General features: G+C 42.9%; 1 protein-coding gene across 5 annotated transcripts in view; it reads right to left on the bottom strand.

Annotated features, from left to right (window-relative positions):
• Nucleotides 1-17074, bottom strand: part of DAPK1 (death associated protein kinase 1) — a 130704-nt gene that overhangs the window by 71088 nt on the left and 42542 nt on the right. For all 5 annotated transcript variants that reach the window (XM_075931798.2, XM_075931800.2, XM_075931799.2 and 2 more), the window contains exon 3: nt 9997-10218. In XM_075931798.2, coding sequence (XP_075787913.1) covers nt 9997-10218 — 222 coding nt within the window. The remainder of the gene's footprint in view (nt 1-9996; nt 10219-17074) is intronic.

Here is a 17074-nt window from a genome sequence, read left to right as displayed (position 1 = left end):
TAGGTGTCTGGTATTTTCTGAATGTTTTTACCGGACAGGAGAAAAATAATGGACTGTCCGGTTCAATACCGGACAGACACCTGGCAACCCTAGATACACAGGGTGTATTATGAAAGCAGAACACATTAGCTTCAGTTATGTATTTCTATGCATTGCTTATAATGAAGTATATTGAAGCCCAAAACAAAGCTGACTAATGGACATTATGGACAGCCTTTGAGTGTTAAGGGCAAGCATCTCTTTATAGACAAGGCAGCTTTGAAATAACACTGGGAAGGAACCACCAACATACTGAGGTCAGAGTGTAGAATAACTCCCAGATAAACAGAATGGATGGTGATTAAGAATTGACACAGCAAAATGTATAGACCTGAATGGGAGAAAAGTCCTATAAAAGATGGAGTGTCTTGCATGAATCTCCGAGTCTCATCTTGTTAAGATCAGAGCATTGGTCTAGACCAAGAGAAGCCCTCGCTCCTCCCCCTTGCATTTAACTCACCTGGCCAGCGAGTTAATGTGAGCAAAAGACTGGTAACTTTAAGCAAAAGCAAGACGGGGTTTGTTCATGAGTGTATGGATGTGTGTGTTTAATCAGGTTCAATCCATTTTCCAATTAATTCAACAGCAGCATTTAATAAAAACAATATGTGTAACCCTAAGTTAGTCTAGTAAAAATAAGATAACAGTAAGCTGTTAGTGAAATGTGCAGTCATAGCATCCTTGACCTATAGAACTTCTAGTCTAAATAGAGAAATCAGATTGAAAAGAGGTGGGTCACACATGGCACAACAAGTTCTGTGTGCAGCATTCAAGACATTTTGTTTACTGATGCCCACATGCAGGGTTTCCAGATACTGCTGGTTTATAGAATCATAGAATAATAGGACTGGAAGGGATCTCGAGAGGTCATCGAGTCCAGCCCCCCGCCCTCAAGGCAGGACCAAGCTCCGTCTACACCATCCCTGACAGATGTCTATCTAACCTGTTCTTAAATATCTCCAGAGAGGGAGATTCCACCACCTCCCTTGGCAATTTATTCCAATATTTGACCACCCTGACAGTTAGGAATTTTTTCCTAATGTCCAATCTAAACCTCCCCTGCTGCACTTTAAGTCCATTACTCCTTGTCCTGTCCTCAGAAACCACTTATGTCCACTTATTTTTCCCCATTGGTATTACTGAAATGACACACATAAAGCAAGGTCATGTGAAGAGAGATGAGCGATAACTGCACAGAATATTGACTGTAAGAGCCATGTGTTTCTTCTGCATTCAAAGTGCTGCTCAAGTTCAACTGGCACACCCCGCAATTTCTAGTATGCAAGCGTAGTTAGCAAAGATACCCTGTACCAGGAAACTGTCTTAGTTATGACAGTCTTGCAGCCCAATGAGATGAAGGAGGGCCATTCATTCAGTCCATTTAGGTTGCCCATCAATGAGACCGAGGTATCAAGAAACAAAGTAACACATCCAAAGTCAGTGGAGAGACGTCCCGGTAGTAGTAGCAGCAGAAAGTGCTTGTGACAGAGCCTAACTGTTCCTCTGTTTTGATCTGAGGAAGTGGGTCTGGCCCACGAAAGCTCATCATCTAATAAACCATCTTGTTAGTCTTTAAAGTGCTACATTGTCCTGCATTTTGCTTCAACTACCCCAGACTAACACGGCTACATTTCTATCACTGTTCCTCTGTTGTGTTTCTTGCATTTTGCAGAGTTTGTCTTGGATACTTTTAGCAACTCTGGATTCTAAGTTCTACAAAGGAACAACAAGTGAGGTTCAGCAGCTGCAACGGAAGAGAACTGGACACAAAACTTTGAGCAGAAACTGGCTTAGTTACCTGAGTAATAGGAAATGAAGATCAGGCAGTTAACATTAGAGAAGGAAGACATTTTCAGTTGATGCATCAAATACAGGTATTGCTTGTAAGATTAACAAATGAAGGAAGCCAGAGACCAGAAATTCTAGCTGTAGTCCCACCTGAGGAAGTGTTTGAAGTTAATCATGAAAACTGAATTAAATGGTTAAAAAAAAAAAAAAATCAGCAGAATCAATCCAACTATGAAGATTGGAAGAACCCCTGATGCCAGTGAATACGTAGTGAATCTATTACAGGAAAACAATTGTTTCAAAGGTTTCTGCAATACTATCTTGGATTTTTTATCCAGATCACCTTCATGATATGAAGTCAAGAACAGTCTATTCAATGTATGTGCAAAACAATGTTTTGGGAGGACAGTGCAATCAACCAGTTGGGCTGTATTTAATAAGTTGCACATACAATTCTCTCTAGAAAGTAGTAGAAATATAAGCAATTAGTCGACTATCTGATAAGCAAAAGCTTATCCGATAAGCTTATCTTTTGCTTACTGGATAGTGGACTATAGTCCCTCTATCAGAGAAAGCAAGGAGGGGGAGCAGGAGCCTGTGCTGGGGGAGCTGGCTATGTTTCCCCCCGCACCGTCTCTGTGGGGGGCTGGGGAATTGCGGAGATCGGAGCAGAGCGGTGAATCAGCTGATTCCCAGCTCGCACCCAGTCCTAGATGCTGTGCCTCTGCTTTTTAAGTGAGCCTGCTGGCTCTTAATACATTTAAAAAAAAAAAAAAATCAGAAGTGCAGTGGGGGGACCCGGCATGAGCACTGAATCAGCTGGCTCAGCTTGTGCTGGGTCCTCCTGCTGTGCTTCAGCCTTTTAAATGTATTAAGAGCCTGCCAGCTCTTACTATATTTAAAAGGAAGAACCACAATGGGGGTTAGCTCCTGGGGCTGGGAGCTAACGCCACTGTGGCCCCCTGCTTATAGGCTAATCAACCAGTCGATTAGAGGAAATTTAACATCCCTAGAAAAGTACAGCACTATCATGAAGAGAAGTATTTTTAAAAGGGTACATTTCTATTTCTAAAGGCACTTGCATACAATATTGCAATCCATTAGCTGAACCAAGAAGTGAAAATCAAAATTAACGGGCATTAAAAAGCATGTTAGCATATCTCCACTCGATACCCAAGTTACGTGAAGAATACAAATCAGAAATACTGATTTGTTGAAATACATTGACAAGAGACAAGAATATTTGCTTACTAATCTGAATTAGTGTTCCAACTATAAGAGTTTTCAACTAAACAAAACACTCTGCAGAACTTATTGACAGTGTTGCATGTCTCCTTTTTTGATTCAGGTATTACACGTGTGAAAGTAAAACCAGAAGATTAATAGTTGACATCAAATGTAGCTTTATGGTTTTAAAAATATATATATTTAAACTGTATTAAATTAAGACCTGATACACAGTATCCTCATTCCCCAGCAGTATATCTCTGTATAAGGAAAACACTCTGGAAGATGAATTTAGATGCAGAGAGAAAACCGACAAGCTGCCTATTAATGACTATAAGCTACCATAGGATGGTTAGAGATAGGACAGAAGGCAAGTTCTCTGACGAGCAATTTCATTTTTGTTACCCAATTATCACCTCTAATACCACTAGCTCACAGACATCTACCTTTCCCCACCTCTAATATCATTACTCAGACACTTACCTTCCTTCCCTTCCCCTCTCTCCCCCGCATACCCCTTCTGTTCTGAAATGTGATTTGTCCTTTTCATATATGTTCATTTTTTTTTTAAATTGTATCCTTTGGTATATATGGTTGTGACTATTTTCTTCCACTATTTGATCTGAGGAAGTGGGTCTGGCCCACGAAAGCTCATCATCTAATAAATCATCTTGTTAGTCTTTAAAGTGCTACATAGTCCTGCATTTTGCTTCAGCTACACCAGACTAACACGGCTACATTTCTATTACTATTTTTGTTACTGGACTGTTTAAGCTTAAACCATGTTAAAAGAGTATGTCCTTAAGAATACAACTATCTGAGCATTAAAGATGCACTTATAGAACACACCTGCTTATCCAGAACTTTCAGACAACTGGGTTTTCAGATAAAGAGGAATACTAACAACACAGGGATACATGTGGACCATAACTGCCTCTACTCAAAGTACCTCCTGCTTTCAAAGTTGGCACTGCACTGATCTGTACTTCCTGTGTCCCCTTTGGCTGTTTCTGTTGTGCTCCAGTGACTTAGCATTTTTCTGTGACATGGTACCCTAAGAAGTGTCTTGGCCAGCGTACTAAGTATCCAATGAAATCAACTTTGCTCTCAGTTCTCCTCTTCTACAAGAGTTTTTCAGCTTGGAAAAGAGACTATTCAGCTTGGAAATAAATGACTGAAGAGGGGGATATGTTAGAGGTCTATTTACTCCTTGTAACACGAGGATTAGAAGTCACTATATAAAATTAAAACAAACAAAAGGAATTATTTCTTCATATAACACACAGTCAGCCTGTGAACCTATCTGCCAGAGGATGTTGTGAACACCAAGACTATAACAGGGTTAAAAAAGAAATGGATAAATTAATGGAGGTTAATTAATGTTAACCAGGATGGATAGGTAGGATATCCCTATTCTGTTTGCCAGGGGCTGGGACTGGGCAACAGCGGATCACTTGATTACCTGTTCTGTTCATTCCCCCTTGGAGCACCTAGTATTGGCCATGGTCAGAAGACAGTATACTGGGCTAGATGGACCTTTGGTCTGACCCAGTATGGCCATACTTGTGTACTTTCTTCAGGACTTCACTCACAAAAGCCTGTCTTGTTTTCTGGAATTTTCTCTTTAGAGGAGAGTTATGCCTTCTCTACATAGAGCTCAGGAGCTATACAAATCCAGGATGTCTAACGGCTCACTATCGACCTCCACTCTTTCTGGCCAGGAAGGAATAAATAATCCCACAGGCAGAGCATCTCTCTAATGGGGTTTCCCCCGCCTTTCTTCTGAAGGTGAGGGGGACTCACCTCCTCACAGGTACACAATAAGGATTTGAACAACTAGGATTTTCAACTACCTGGAACCATATAGGTTTATAATTTTTCCAGCATGGCATTACAACCTATTTTCATTGTCAATTGCTTTTCATAATATCTTATGGATATAGCCAATTACTAAAGCTTGCTTTCACAGCAATTACTATTGTCAATTAAAATAAAGGGATTACAATCACTTCTCCATTTTATTCCTGTAATTATTAACTAATTACATGAACTTTGGTGATATTACAATGAATTCAGTGTCAGATAGTTTTCTGAACCAGCATAGACAAAGAGTAATTTCTAAGGAGGAAAGTGAAAATGAACTTCCTTGATTGAAACGATAAGGGAAATTCTAAGTAAACAAAATATAATTAACTAAGTTGAAGGCCGACTATTTCCCTGAGGCCAACTGTATCAGTCTATTCCTCACAGGCCTGAAATCCAAGTACAGATCTAACCTCACCCTGCTTAAATTGTAAGACAGAGTTAGAAGGTAATTTTAAGTATAAAGAAGGTTATACTATATCTACTATATATGAGAGAGAGAGAGAGAGAGAGATTGTTCAAGTCCACCTCCTAAATGGTAAGAGCCAGGACCACCAAATTTGGAATTCAGCTTCCCCTTCTCCTAACCAAAAGGAAGGTAAGGGTTTTAGTTGTGCCAGGACAACTAGAAGCTCCAGGAAAGGACTATTTTCCATAACATGCAAAGAAAGGGGCTGCTATTTGGAGGGATGCAATATGAATGTCGCCAGTGGGGGCAGCAAGCCTGCAAGAAAGAGCTATATGCAGAGTGTCCCACCAAGGGAATGGCCAGCAGGACCTTTTTGCATGCCAACACCCTGAGTAAGTAGCTCCTCTCCCCCAAACCTTTTCCCTACACCCTGCCTTTGGCTGCAGCAGTGGACGGGGTGAGAAAAAAGGCCGGGAGTTTGAGGGGGGCAGAAGAGGCCCATGCTGAATGGGATCCTCTGCCCTGAACCTCTCCTCACCCCACAACCCTCACTCTCGCTCCCCTTCCATCCCTAGACTCCTGCACTCTCTCCCCCTTCCGCCCACACACATCCCCAAAGCCCTGGCCACCAGTATTGCACCTCCCCACACTACCAGCACCCTGCCCTGAAGGACTCTGGCAATGCCAGTCTACTAGCAATACAATACATAAAAGGGGGATTTGTAATGTGTAGCTGCTGTATATGTAAATAAATAATAAACAGATTACTCTGCATTGAAAATATCCTAGGAATTCTGAGAAGCAAAACTAATTAGATTTTGCATATATAATTGGGAGCCTACTTGCAGTAGACTGATATTTAAGCTGTTAACAAATGAGTTTGTCAAACTATTTATATTGAGTAGAGATTAGTAATTACTAGGGAAAGGAATAAGTGTTATAAATTCCAAAGAGTAAAAAGTATGATGATATGGAAGTGAGTGGCCTTAGTTAATGCTAAAGTCCTTTTGTAAAACATGTTGCTCAGACATGTGAGAAAAGGACTTTAGCATCAATTAACAGTGATCATTGGAATCCTGGACACATTTATACTCCAGTGTGACCTGCATCCTTGGTTCCACATAATACTATTTCCCTTTAAACCACCAGTTCCCAACCTTTGGAGCCTCAGGACTCATTTGTACATATACATAACCAGTCATGGCCCAACAAACAGACTGGTGAGGGGGATAAGAGCACCAAGAGAGTGGAAGACCTTCAAGGAGGGTAACAGAATCTCTCTTGCACTTATCCTGTATAGGGATGTAAGCAATTAGTTGACTACCCAATTAGCATAGTCTTATCAGGCAGTCAAGTCACTACTCAACTAGTCGCTTCCCCCCACCCCACTGCCTCTATCAGAAACAGCAAGGGGTGGGGGGGAGCGGGAGCCAGCTTAGAAGCTGGTTCCCGCCAGCACCGTCTCCGTGGAAGTGGTGGCAAGGGAAACAGCGGTGCAGCGGGAAATTATGTGAGCAGGGACTAGAGCAGTTCCCACTCAACTGCTGTGCCTCTCCCATGGGGTGCTTGCTACATTTCAAAGGGAGAAGTGACTCAGCAGGAACTCGGGGTGAGTGGGGATCCAAACAGTCCTGCTCACCCTGGGTTCTCAGATGTGCCTTTTGCCTTTGAAACGCAGCAAGAGCCCCATGGGAGAGGGGCTGATTAATCAACATTTAACATCCTTAATTCTGTAGCAGTGGCTCTTGTTCCATGAGGCTGACTTGCAGTGGCTAGCAGCATGGCTCAGTTTTGGCCCTGACCCCCCGACAAGGGATTAAGAGGGACAAATGTGTGAGCATGGTGTTGCAACCTGATGGATAGGGTGACAGCATCATGAATTCAAATTCGGCCTAACTGGATACCACCATTATGGACAGGTGGTTCAGTCAAATCTGGAAAGTGCTGTGACCCTACGCACCAGGTCACAAAAAATGTCCACTGGAGGGAGTCAAGCCCAGCCAAATTCATGGGATCAAGAGGGAGGACCACTCTTAAAACATCCTTACGATCCAATTTTGTCAAAACCCATGTGTTAAAATAGCTGGAAGAAGTGGTAAGCGAGATCACTGGAAATAACTTTGTAAGTCAGAAAAAATAAGCTTTTAAGGGGCTCTGGAAGAAGAGAGGGATTAGTAGATTTTCTAGTGCTAATTAAATCATAGAAGTTATCATACAAAATATTTGTAGAAATGAAGAGCTTTTCCCCCCTGCTCTTCTCAAATATCAATGCACAAATAGAAAGCAGCTAAGATGATAAATATCAGATAGATAAATAGAGGCGTGGTAAACAGTCATATGTAGGACAGCTGCAGCTATGTTTCAACAAGGTGACTAGAATTTACAGTATAAAACAGCAAATCTGTGAGAATTCTAATCTTCTCTAATTTAGCTTCCTTCCTAAATCTTGTGTGTAGGTTAACACAGGGAGGGGTAGGGGATGACAGTGCATAAACCGTGTCAAAGTATAAATATATGAAAGAAGGGGAAAAGGGACAGTAAGTGTACAAACTAATAAGCAGAAAAACACAAATCAGCACAAAAGGAGATGGGAGGAGAACCCAACCAAAGAGAGGTAACAGACAAGGACAAAACAACCCTGGTCAAGATTCTGGTGTCAGTTTCAAACTGAGTTGTTGCTGGAGTTTCCATTACCATTTCTTCAGGGCCAACCCAAATTTCAGCCTTTAAGCTTTGCAAACATAGTGAAGGATGGTGTATAGGCCCTCAATTAAACCTGTTTGTATTATTAACTTACAATTATTAAAAACAAAGCAATGGAATTCTTAGCACAAAACTGAATTTTGGCTATATAACCACCCATTTTTCAATGCTTCAGTAAAACAAGTGCTCAAAATGCTCATAAACAAACACTACTTCTCTGTTAAGCTTTATGGGTATGACCTAGATCTTTTCGCTTGTCCCAATTAGCTTCTGACTTCTTGTTCAGAACTTCAGAGTAAATAGTGATTCAAAGCTGAGTCTAAACAATCCTGCAGCCTCAGAGAATTTTAGTTGAAAGGAAAATAATTTCTTACAAATGTATTTTTGCCTCTACCCCACCTCTTAATATTAGACTTGTATGAACAGTAAGAAGCGTGTCAAACACAATGCAGGAATACAAAAGCTCAGTTCGAGTTTCAACATTGCAAAATAGCAACATATATTAGGTAAACTGCAGTGCTGGGCAGTAATTTTTGATGGGGGACACTCCAAGATTTTGGAAAGTAGTTGAGGGTTGCATTCTTCCAAGAAATGAATGGAGATGAGGGGTCTTGAATAGAGGTTGGGTGCAGGAGGGAGCGTGGGATAAGGGTCTGGAGTGCAGGAGGGAGAATGGAGTCTGGGAGGGAGTTTGGGTGAAGGAGGCGGTTTTGACCTAGGGCAGGGGACTGGAGTGCAGGGATTTGGAATACGACATACGGTAGAAGGGTAAAGTGATCTAGGGCAGGAGATTGGGGTGCCAAAGTTGGTGGGTGGGTGCAAGAGGGAGTCAAAAGGTTGGGGTATATTGATGGGGATGGGGCATAGGGTTGGGGGGGGGGGGAGCTGAGGGGATGAGGGTGCCAGAGGCAAACTCTGGGCAGGAGACTTACCAGCCCACAGCCAAACCTGCCTGCCTGACTGCTGTGCTAAAGCTTGCAGAGCTTAAAACGTTTCCCAGCTAGCCATCCTGCTTGCTTGTGTGAATACCTGAGCTGAGGAGAAGGGGGGTGGTTCTTCTAACAGGCAGTTACCATTGGCCCGTTTCTAGCCAGAAACCGACCAATGGGATTGTGCTGGGAGCAGGGGCAGTTCCTGAAACTTTATCCCTCCACTACAGTTTTGAAACAGAAACGGGGCCCAGCACCTGTGTTTGAGTGGTGTGCGGGGCTGCAGGGCAAGCAGGGGAGCCTGCCTGGAGCTCCCTACTGCTTCCATGGGCTGGATCCAATCCAATTGTGTTCTTAGTTACACAGATGTAAAAATGTGTTCAATAGGATTACTGTGAATTTATACCAATATAATGCAGAACCAAAATTGGCTTGCTATAATTATGGAACAAAGCACCAGTTATCTTCCCATGTCTCCTGCATTTTACACTCAGAACATTTTAACTGGAGATATTGAAAGGTAATGTTCAGCCCACATATCACTAGAATTATACTGTCAAATATCAGAGGGGTAGCCGTGTTAGTCTGAATCTGCAAAAGCGGCGAGGAGTCCTGTGGCACCTTATAGACTAACTGAAGTTTAGGAGCATAAGCTTTCGTGGGCAAAGACCCACTTGCATCTGACGAAGTGGGTCTTTGCCCACGAAAGCTTATGCTCCTACACTTCAGTTAGTCTATAAGGTGCCACAGGACTCCTCGCCGCTTTTGTAGAATCATAGTGACTACAGTAGCAAGTGAAAAGACTTGTATTGGATCTATCTAAGTGAGATTCTACCTCTGGTGTCTGGGCAATCTACTTCACGAAGAATAAACTACTCTGAGATGCAAGCCTAACTTGGAATAAAGCTCTCAAAATACCATGGCCCACCTGCATTTATATAGGATGTTTAAGTCATTACTGCTCTGAAGGAAAACCCTTACTTCCCAAATATAAAGGCGATCTCAACCACGTCCCCAAGTCCTTCAAGAGCTACTTACAGTTCCAGAATAAGAATAACATCCGTTTTGTTTTCATAAACATCATGCAGTGTGATCACGTTGGGGTGCTGAATCTCTTTCAGGATGTTAACTTCTCGTTCAATATCTTCTCTACTCACTCCCCGCCGGCTGGATTTTGTTCTCCGTTTCTTGATGAATTTTGCAGCATACTGTTGACCAGTACTCTTCTCACGACATTTTTTCACTACAGCAAATTGCCCACTAAAAGAAGCAGGAAAAGGAGGAAAAAAAAAAAATCAGATTCTAGGAATTGTAAAATTAAGGACAGTTTATATTTATTATCATCTGAAGAAACTATTGCTGTTTTTAATTAATAAGTCAGCAAAAAATGCATCATCACTTTATAGCACAACATAAATAAAACTGCAGGTGGTAAGGAAGAAAGCGTTAAAACATTTCTGACATCTCACATACAGATTAATAGACTTTAAGGTCAGAAGAGACCATCATGATCATCTTGTCTGATCCTGCATACTGCAGATCACAGAAGCACACTAACTTCACTTCAGTGTACACTTCTCCACAGGCAATAGAGTCATAGTCCACAGTGGCAAAAAGTTAGAGTTGTGATGGGTAACTGCATAATTCTGGAATAATTACTGGAAAAAATATACTGCTTTCCAGAGTTCTCCTTTATCTAAAAAAACTGTTTCATTATTTACCCCCAGAAAGATTACTTTTAATTTCTTCAAAGCAGAATCCAATACCATCAAAACTTATGCCTGCTTTCTACGTTTTATGTTATATGAAGAATCATTTGATTTCAGGCAGCTTGGCTTTTTTTTGGGAAGGGAAACAGTGATCTATAAACATACTTCTTGATACAGATCATATCAACTAGTGCACTAAAAATATTTTCAAGATGAAAAACAACAACTTGGTTTTCAGGAAAACAAGACTATGACACCCTTAAAAATGAAAAAGAAGGCTGATTTATAGGACGGATAATAAAATAAAGTTGATCCCATATCATTTTGTTGAGTTACAAGGCCTGCTCTTTAAAAAAAAAAAAAAAAAAAACCTAAACACACCACCCCCACACACCACCCCACCTTTTTAAAACCAAGTATTTTTCCCTGAATTACTGGGTAAGAATGTATATGCTGCTATTCATTTAGAGCATTTGTAAGATTTTGGGATTTTCTGATTTTTTTTTTTTTGAAAGCATGCTATCTAGAAGAGAAATCCCTAGGACAACTGTTCATGTTACTATAGTCAGAATTTACAGAATTACAATTATAAAAATTAGAACCAGGGAAATCCTTGGAAGCCAGATAAACCTGCTTTGGCTAAAGGGAGGGACTATTTTCTAAAGCATATTTTTTTTGTAAACATAAATTAAATCATGGCATACCATTGATAGCTGTATACAACTTATTTCTACCTGGCTTAAAACACTTATGACATTTTGCCTTACTTTAATTTGAAAAGTAAATATTTACCTTCCACTCAAAGATACCTGAAAAACAAACTTGAAATGTATATATGGTCTCTGTGTGAAAGGAAACATAGTTGATAAAATCTTCATTAACCAAGTAGTTTTTCAGAAAAAAAAAACCCCAAAACGTGATTCATATCAAGTGTTTACTGACAAGTAGTTTAAAAAATAAAATAGCTTTAAATATGGATCTATATTTTCATCTGCTTTATCATCTGCATCCGAGTCCCGCCAACTTTTATAATTTGATGCAACATTTATCCCTTCCTGAGAATACTGTATTGTGCCATATAAAAAAAGATTTAAGAAATGTTTGATTTTAAATAACCATTTACAAATGCTGGTGACAATGCAGTCTTTTCAAAGGGAAAAGAATTGATAGTTCTGTAGTCTAACTAAGCAATGGACCAGATCCTCAGCTGTGACTGAGGAGCATTCAGTACAGTTACAGAACACAAGAGCAACAATTCCTTTTTTGCTTTCTGACCTAGCAGCCACTCTGCACCAGCAGGCTGATTAGCAGCTTGAAAACGGCTTTAAGCTGTGCTAGCTGACAGTGATCCAAAGGGGCGGTGCCCTAGCAACATCCTCTTTTCAAAGGCTCTCTCTACACTTCCAAATTTAAAATGCAGCTGCAAAAAAGCTTTAATGTGGCAGTGTGGGCATGGCAGGAGGGCTGGGAGAGAGCTTTCCCAGTGCTCTGTAAACCACTTTCAGGGGGGTAGCTAACAGACTGGGAACCAATTTACACTGGCACTTGTTGCACTGGGGAGGTTGTCTGTGTATTCCTCAGCCAGAAAGTTGCAGCATAATAAAGTGCCAGTGCAGATTTAGGCTAACTCACTTGAACTACAAGAGGGAGAATAGCATCTTCACTGCAACACATTTTACAGAGGGGGCGGGGGCAGGGCTGCATTACCCAATAGGCAGACTAAGCACTTGCTTAGGGCACCAGCAAAGCAGGGGCACAAAAGAGATTTTACAGTAAAGTATTGTTTTTATTTTGAATTACATATGGGGGGGGGGGAGGGCACCATAATCTTTTCAATGTTTAGGGCCTCTAAAGATCTTAATCCAGCCCTGGGAGGGGGGGGGAGGGGGAAAATTCTCTGGGAGTCAGATTACCTAGCTTTAGGAGCCACTTTGCACTGATAAAAGAGTGATAAGTGATTGGCACATGACGCAGGATTGGCGTGATAGTGTTCTGCACTCCTCCTCTTGTACATGAAAGTTCAATTCCTGGTCTTTTTCTCCTTTTGGAAGAGCCTGCATTTATTAGGGATATAAAAATCAAGGGGTATAAAATTCTATGTAATGGGTTAACTGGACTTTGCTTCATGTTTAACTGGTTAACCAGTTGGGGGGGGGAGGGGCTGTGGTCCAGCACAGATGGGATGGAGCACTTGCATCTGCCACCCAGAGTAGTCTCTGCCTGTGACACCCCTTAGCCCACTGCTGCAAGGAAAGGCTGCTCCGGTTGCTCAGAGCAGCCCCTGCCTGCAATGCCCTCGGGCACACTGTGGAGAGCAGCTGCTGCAGACTAGGAATATAAGTGTAACTGTATACAGTAAAACTCTGATGGTCCGGCATCTGATGGTCCGGGACTCTTGATGGTCCGGCACCATCAGGAACCTGGAAGTGCTCCGGGCAGCCGGACCATTGGAGCTGCTCTGCCCCCAGCTTCCCCGATTCAGGTGCTGCTAAAACTGACCAGCGCTGAATCCAGGAAGCAGGGGGCAGAACAGCTGGAGTGCTGCCGGGTAGGTCCAGTAGCGCTGCCCCTCGGGTCTGCGGGACCAACCCTGCAGCACCCCAGCTGTCTTGGATTCAGCCGCTGCTGAAATTGACCAGCAGCTGACTCTAGGAAGCCCGGGGCAGAGCAGCTCTGCCTCTGGCTTTCTGGAGTCAGCCGCTGATCAGTTTCTGCAGCGGCTGACTTGGGGACACCTGGGGCAGAGAAGCTAGGGTGCTGCCGGGTTGGTCCAGTAGCGCCAAGGAGCGGCGCTGCGGGACCAACCCGTCAGCACCTCAGCTGCTCTGCCCCAGGTGTCCCCAAGAGCAGCTGGGGTGCTGATGTGTTGGTCTCGCGGCACCAAGGGTCGGCGCTACTAGACTAACCCAGCAGCGCCCCAGTTGCTCTGCTGCAGGCGTCCCCGATTCAGCCGCTGCTGAAACTGACCAGCAGCGGCTGAATCAGGGACTCCTGGGGCAGAGCTGTACTATCAGAAGGAAGGGCTATGAGAGGGTCTGGGGTAGCTTCCCCCCACCCCACCCCAGACCCCTCATAGCCCCCCCCTTCTAATAGTCCGGCATATCTGATAATCCGGCACCCCCTGGGTCCTAAAGGTGCCGGATTATCGGAAGTTTATTGTATATGGTTAACCAATGAACCTGGGCTCATAACTTAATCTTCAGTTACACGCAGGCTTCCAGTATGTGCAGGGAGCCGGTTTAAAAGTCGACTGCTTCCCAGCATGTTACCGCTGAAAATTAAATGCATTTTAACATCCCTACTCCAGACATCTGGAGCAGCTCTTATCTGAGGTGACCCCAGAGGCTGGAGTAGCCTCCTGCCCACAGTTAACCAAAACCAGTAAGCCTTTCATGTCCCTAGTAAAGTTACATTTAAAAAAGTTAACTGGTTAAATGTTAAGCGTAACCAGTTAATCAGGCCTGACCTTGCCTCATGCAGGGGGCTGTTCTGGATGGGCCCATCCCACCAATTAACCAGTATTTCAGCAGTTAAGGGTGTTATCTGGTAACTTGTTAACCCTTTACTTCCCTAGCACACATCTGTACGAAGACTTGAAACCCCCCCCCCCCCACCCCCAAACCACAGAAGAGTCATGCTCTGCTGTATCTGAAAAGGCAGGTTGCTACTTGGCAAACTGTCACCAAACAGGCAGCTGAACACCCTAGTTCAAAAACATCAGGCATAAAGTAGAAGTGTGTCAGCTCAGTAGGGCAACTCCTGAATGAGCTAAAAATCAGGTAGCAAGATGTTTTTACCCTTTTAGCCAATTTGCATTTTAGACTTGATTGAGAATGCAGAGACTTCTATGTTCCTCTGACAAGGAAGACCAGGCCCACCAATGGAGGCAACTGCCCTGGGGCCTGAATTTTAAAGGGCCCAGGTTTCCCAGCAGCCACGGCTGGAGCACCAGGCCCTTTAAGTTTCTGGCCAGCTCTCAGAGCTGTCTGGGGGGAGGGGAGGTATGTGTGTGGTGCACTCTAGGGATGTAGCATATAGACATTTAAATGATTAACCGTTAAAGTATGGGCTTATCAGTTAGTCCAAATGACAACATGCACTTCCTCCCTCTTACTTTCCCCCTCCTCCCTCGCCTCTGTATCAGTGGCAGCAAAGGGGTAGAAGAGGAGGCAGGTGCCCATGGGGAGCCAGTTTATAAGCCGGGTCCCCATGTGTGCCCATTTCTGTGGAGCCACCTGCCTCCCCACCCCCACGCTGCTGCCTCTGACAGAGAGGCAACAGTGTGAAGGGTGAGGGAGCAGGCAGGAGCCAGTACATGCAGGAAGCCATGGGATGGCAGAGCAGCCTCTGTCTACGGGGAGCTCGGGCCCACTGCAGACAGGAGATGCCAGCACCCCACACTGCTACAGAGGCAGTAGCACAGGGTGACAGGGGGCTCCCCAGGAGTGGGGCTGAGAGTGCAGTTTCTGAAATCTCTGCCTCAGGGGGAGCATTTTAGTAACTGTTTAACTGCTAAAAGTTGTTGCAGCTACAAGATTACTAAAATAGATCATATTAGAATACATACAGCATAAAACAAGACTTCCATCAGAATGGACAAAAAAAAGTCTTGGTTTAACCACAAACAGCTGATGCAACGTTAAACATACGGAGGATTTAATGCCATTCTACCACAAATTCTACCACTAATTTCCCAGCACTTAAAAGGCCTGTGAGAAAACAAGCCATGGAGGGAGAAAAAGAAACTTGAGGCTAAACTAGAATACCAAGGAAGGAGGTGCATGTAAACCACTGATGTCTTCACCCCCTTCCAAAGGAGTACTTGTTGTGGAAACTGTGATCTAAGACACAGCAATATAGATGAGATGCTGGAACTACAGAAACATTTCCCTGCACAATGAGGACTACATTTAACCTTATGCAAATCTTTGTTTCATTTTTAAATGAAAGGAAAACAAAAAAAAAGTCAAATGTCACATAATTGCCTGTATTCCCTACCAACCTTTTAAGCCATCACATACTGTACTTTCTGAACAAATTTGCAGGTGTAGATCTATTCTTAATGTGAAACTGCTGAACGGCTTATTGTTATTACAGCACCTATACTGTTCTGTTTTATGACACCAAAAAGCACACAACCCACTTTGTGTACATGTAAAGAGCTACAAGCTACCCTGTTATCGCTAACTGTACTTGCTTCTGTGGGATGTGAAAACTGTCCTATAGCAAAGAACAACTAAGCTACTATTACACAGTATAAGAAGCTAAATGTATATCACAATTTTCTGCCACAATAAAATATTAAGAACTAACCATATTGTGGCCAGGTCTCCCTAGTAGTGGGATGCTGTAGTGGTTAGGATCTTGACTTAGCAGGGGAGAAAAGGGTGCAGCTCCCAGCTGCTTCTGCTCTGGGCTTGGGAATCCCAGCTCTTTATCTGGGTATTGTCCTTAAATTTGCGGCCTGGCCCCCAAGAGTCCAAACTTTCCTGCCAGTCCCCCTGCCCCCACCACACACACACACACACACCCCATGATACTTGCTTCAGACACTATTTGATTTAGATAGCAAAAACAGATCCAATATTAACCTGTCAATTTAATAATGCCCAGTCTTGAAAAGCCAACGTAATTTTAGTATGTGGCTACACAATGTATTTTGAAATCCAATCACATCTGGATTTTAGTACAAAATCCAGCAGTTTTACTAATGACTTTTGTCAGTTCAACATATGCTGTTCATCTCGTGAAGATTTTTGCTCTTTGATTTCTGATCTTTAGTACTTGCTGGTAATTGCTTCTTTGCACTTCTATTGGTAAAAAAGCAAGAATCAATTTTTGGTTTATTTCTTTTTACTCTAAAGACACATTCCAAAAGGCCAGGGAGGCCAATAGTTGATTTGGTACCATGCTTAAGACCTTTATAAAAGGCTGCATGGCATACTTGGTGAAGATCCTGCCACTGCCCCACACACCACTTTATGTCATGAAAAGCAAGAATCAAGGGGAAAAGGATAAGGGATATGCAATCAAGGGTGGGATTCCAACTATGGCACAAACCAGTACCAGTTTGAGACTCCACCACAGTCCAGTCTATTCCAGCAACTGAGCCTCGGTGAGCCCAATGCAGGGAAGCACATGGCTACCTTCTATGGGGGTTTCCCAGTCAACACATTAGAGCACAAAAGCTGACTTCTTGGGGACAAAGAATGGGCGTCCAGATAAGAGAAGTATTTTTTTTTAAAACATATGGAAGGCTTAGCAGAGATTTTTCTTTATACCCAAAGGTTACATTACCCAACTCTACTGAAAAGTGTTCCAAAACTACACCACAGAGTTTAATAAAAAAAATGCCATTCACTTGACTCCAAACTGGTTCCAACCATGCTCTAGTGCAGTTCCATGGA

The sequence above is a fragment of the Pelodiscus sinensis genome, chromosome 6, assembly GCF_052426305.1.
Source record: "Pelodiscus sinensis isolate ZL-2025 chromosome 6, ASM5242630v1, whole genome shotgun sequence".
Taxonomy (NCBI): domain Eukaryota; kingdom Metazoa; phylum Chordata; order Testudines; family Trionychidae; genus Pelodiscus; species Pelodiscus sinensis.
Note: the sequence above shows the minus strand (reverse complement) of the source record. Positions and strands in the feature narration are given on the sequence as shown.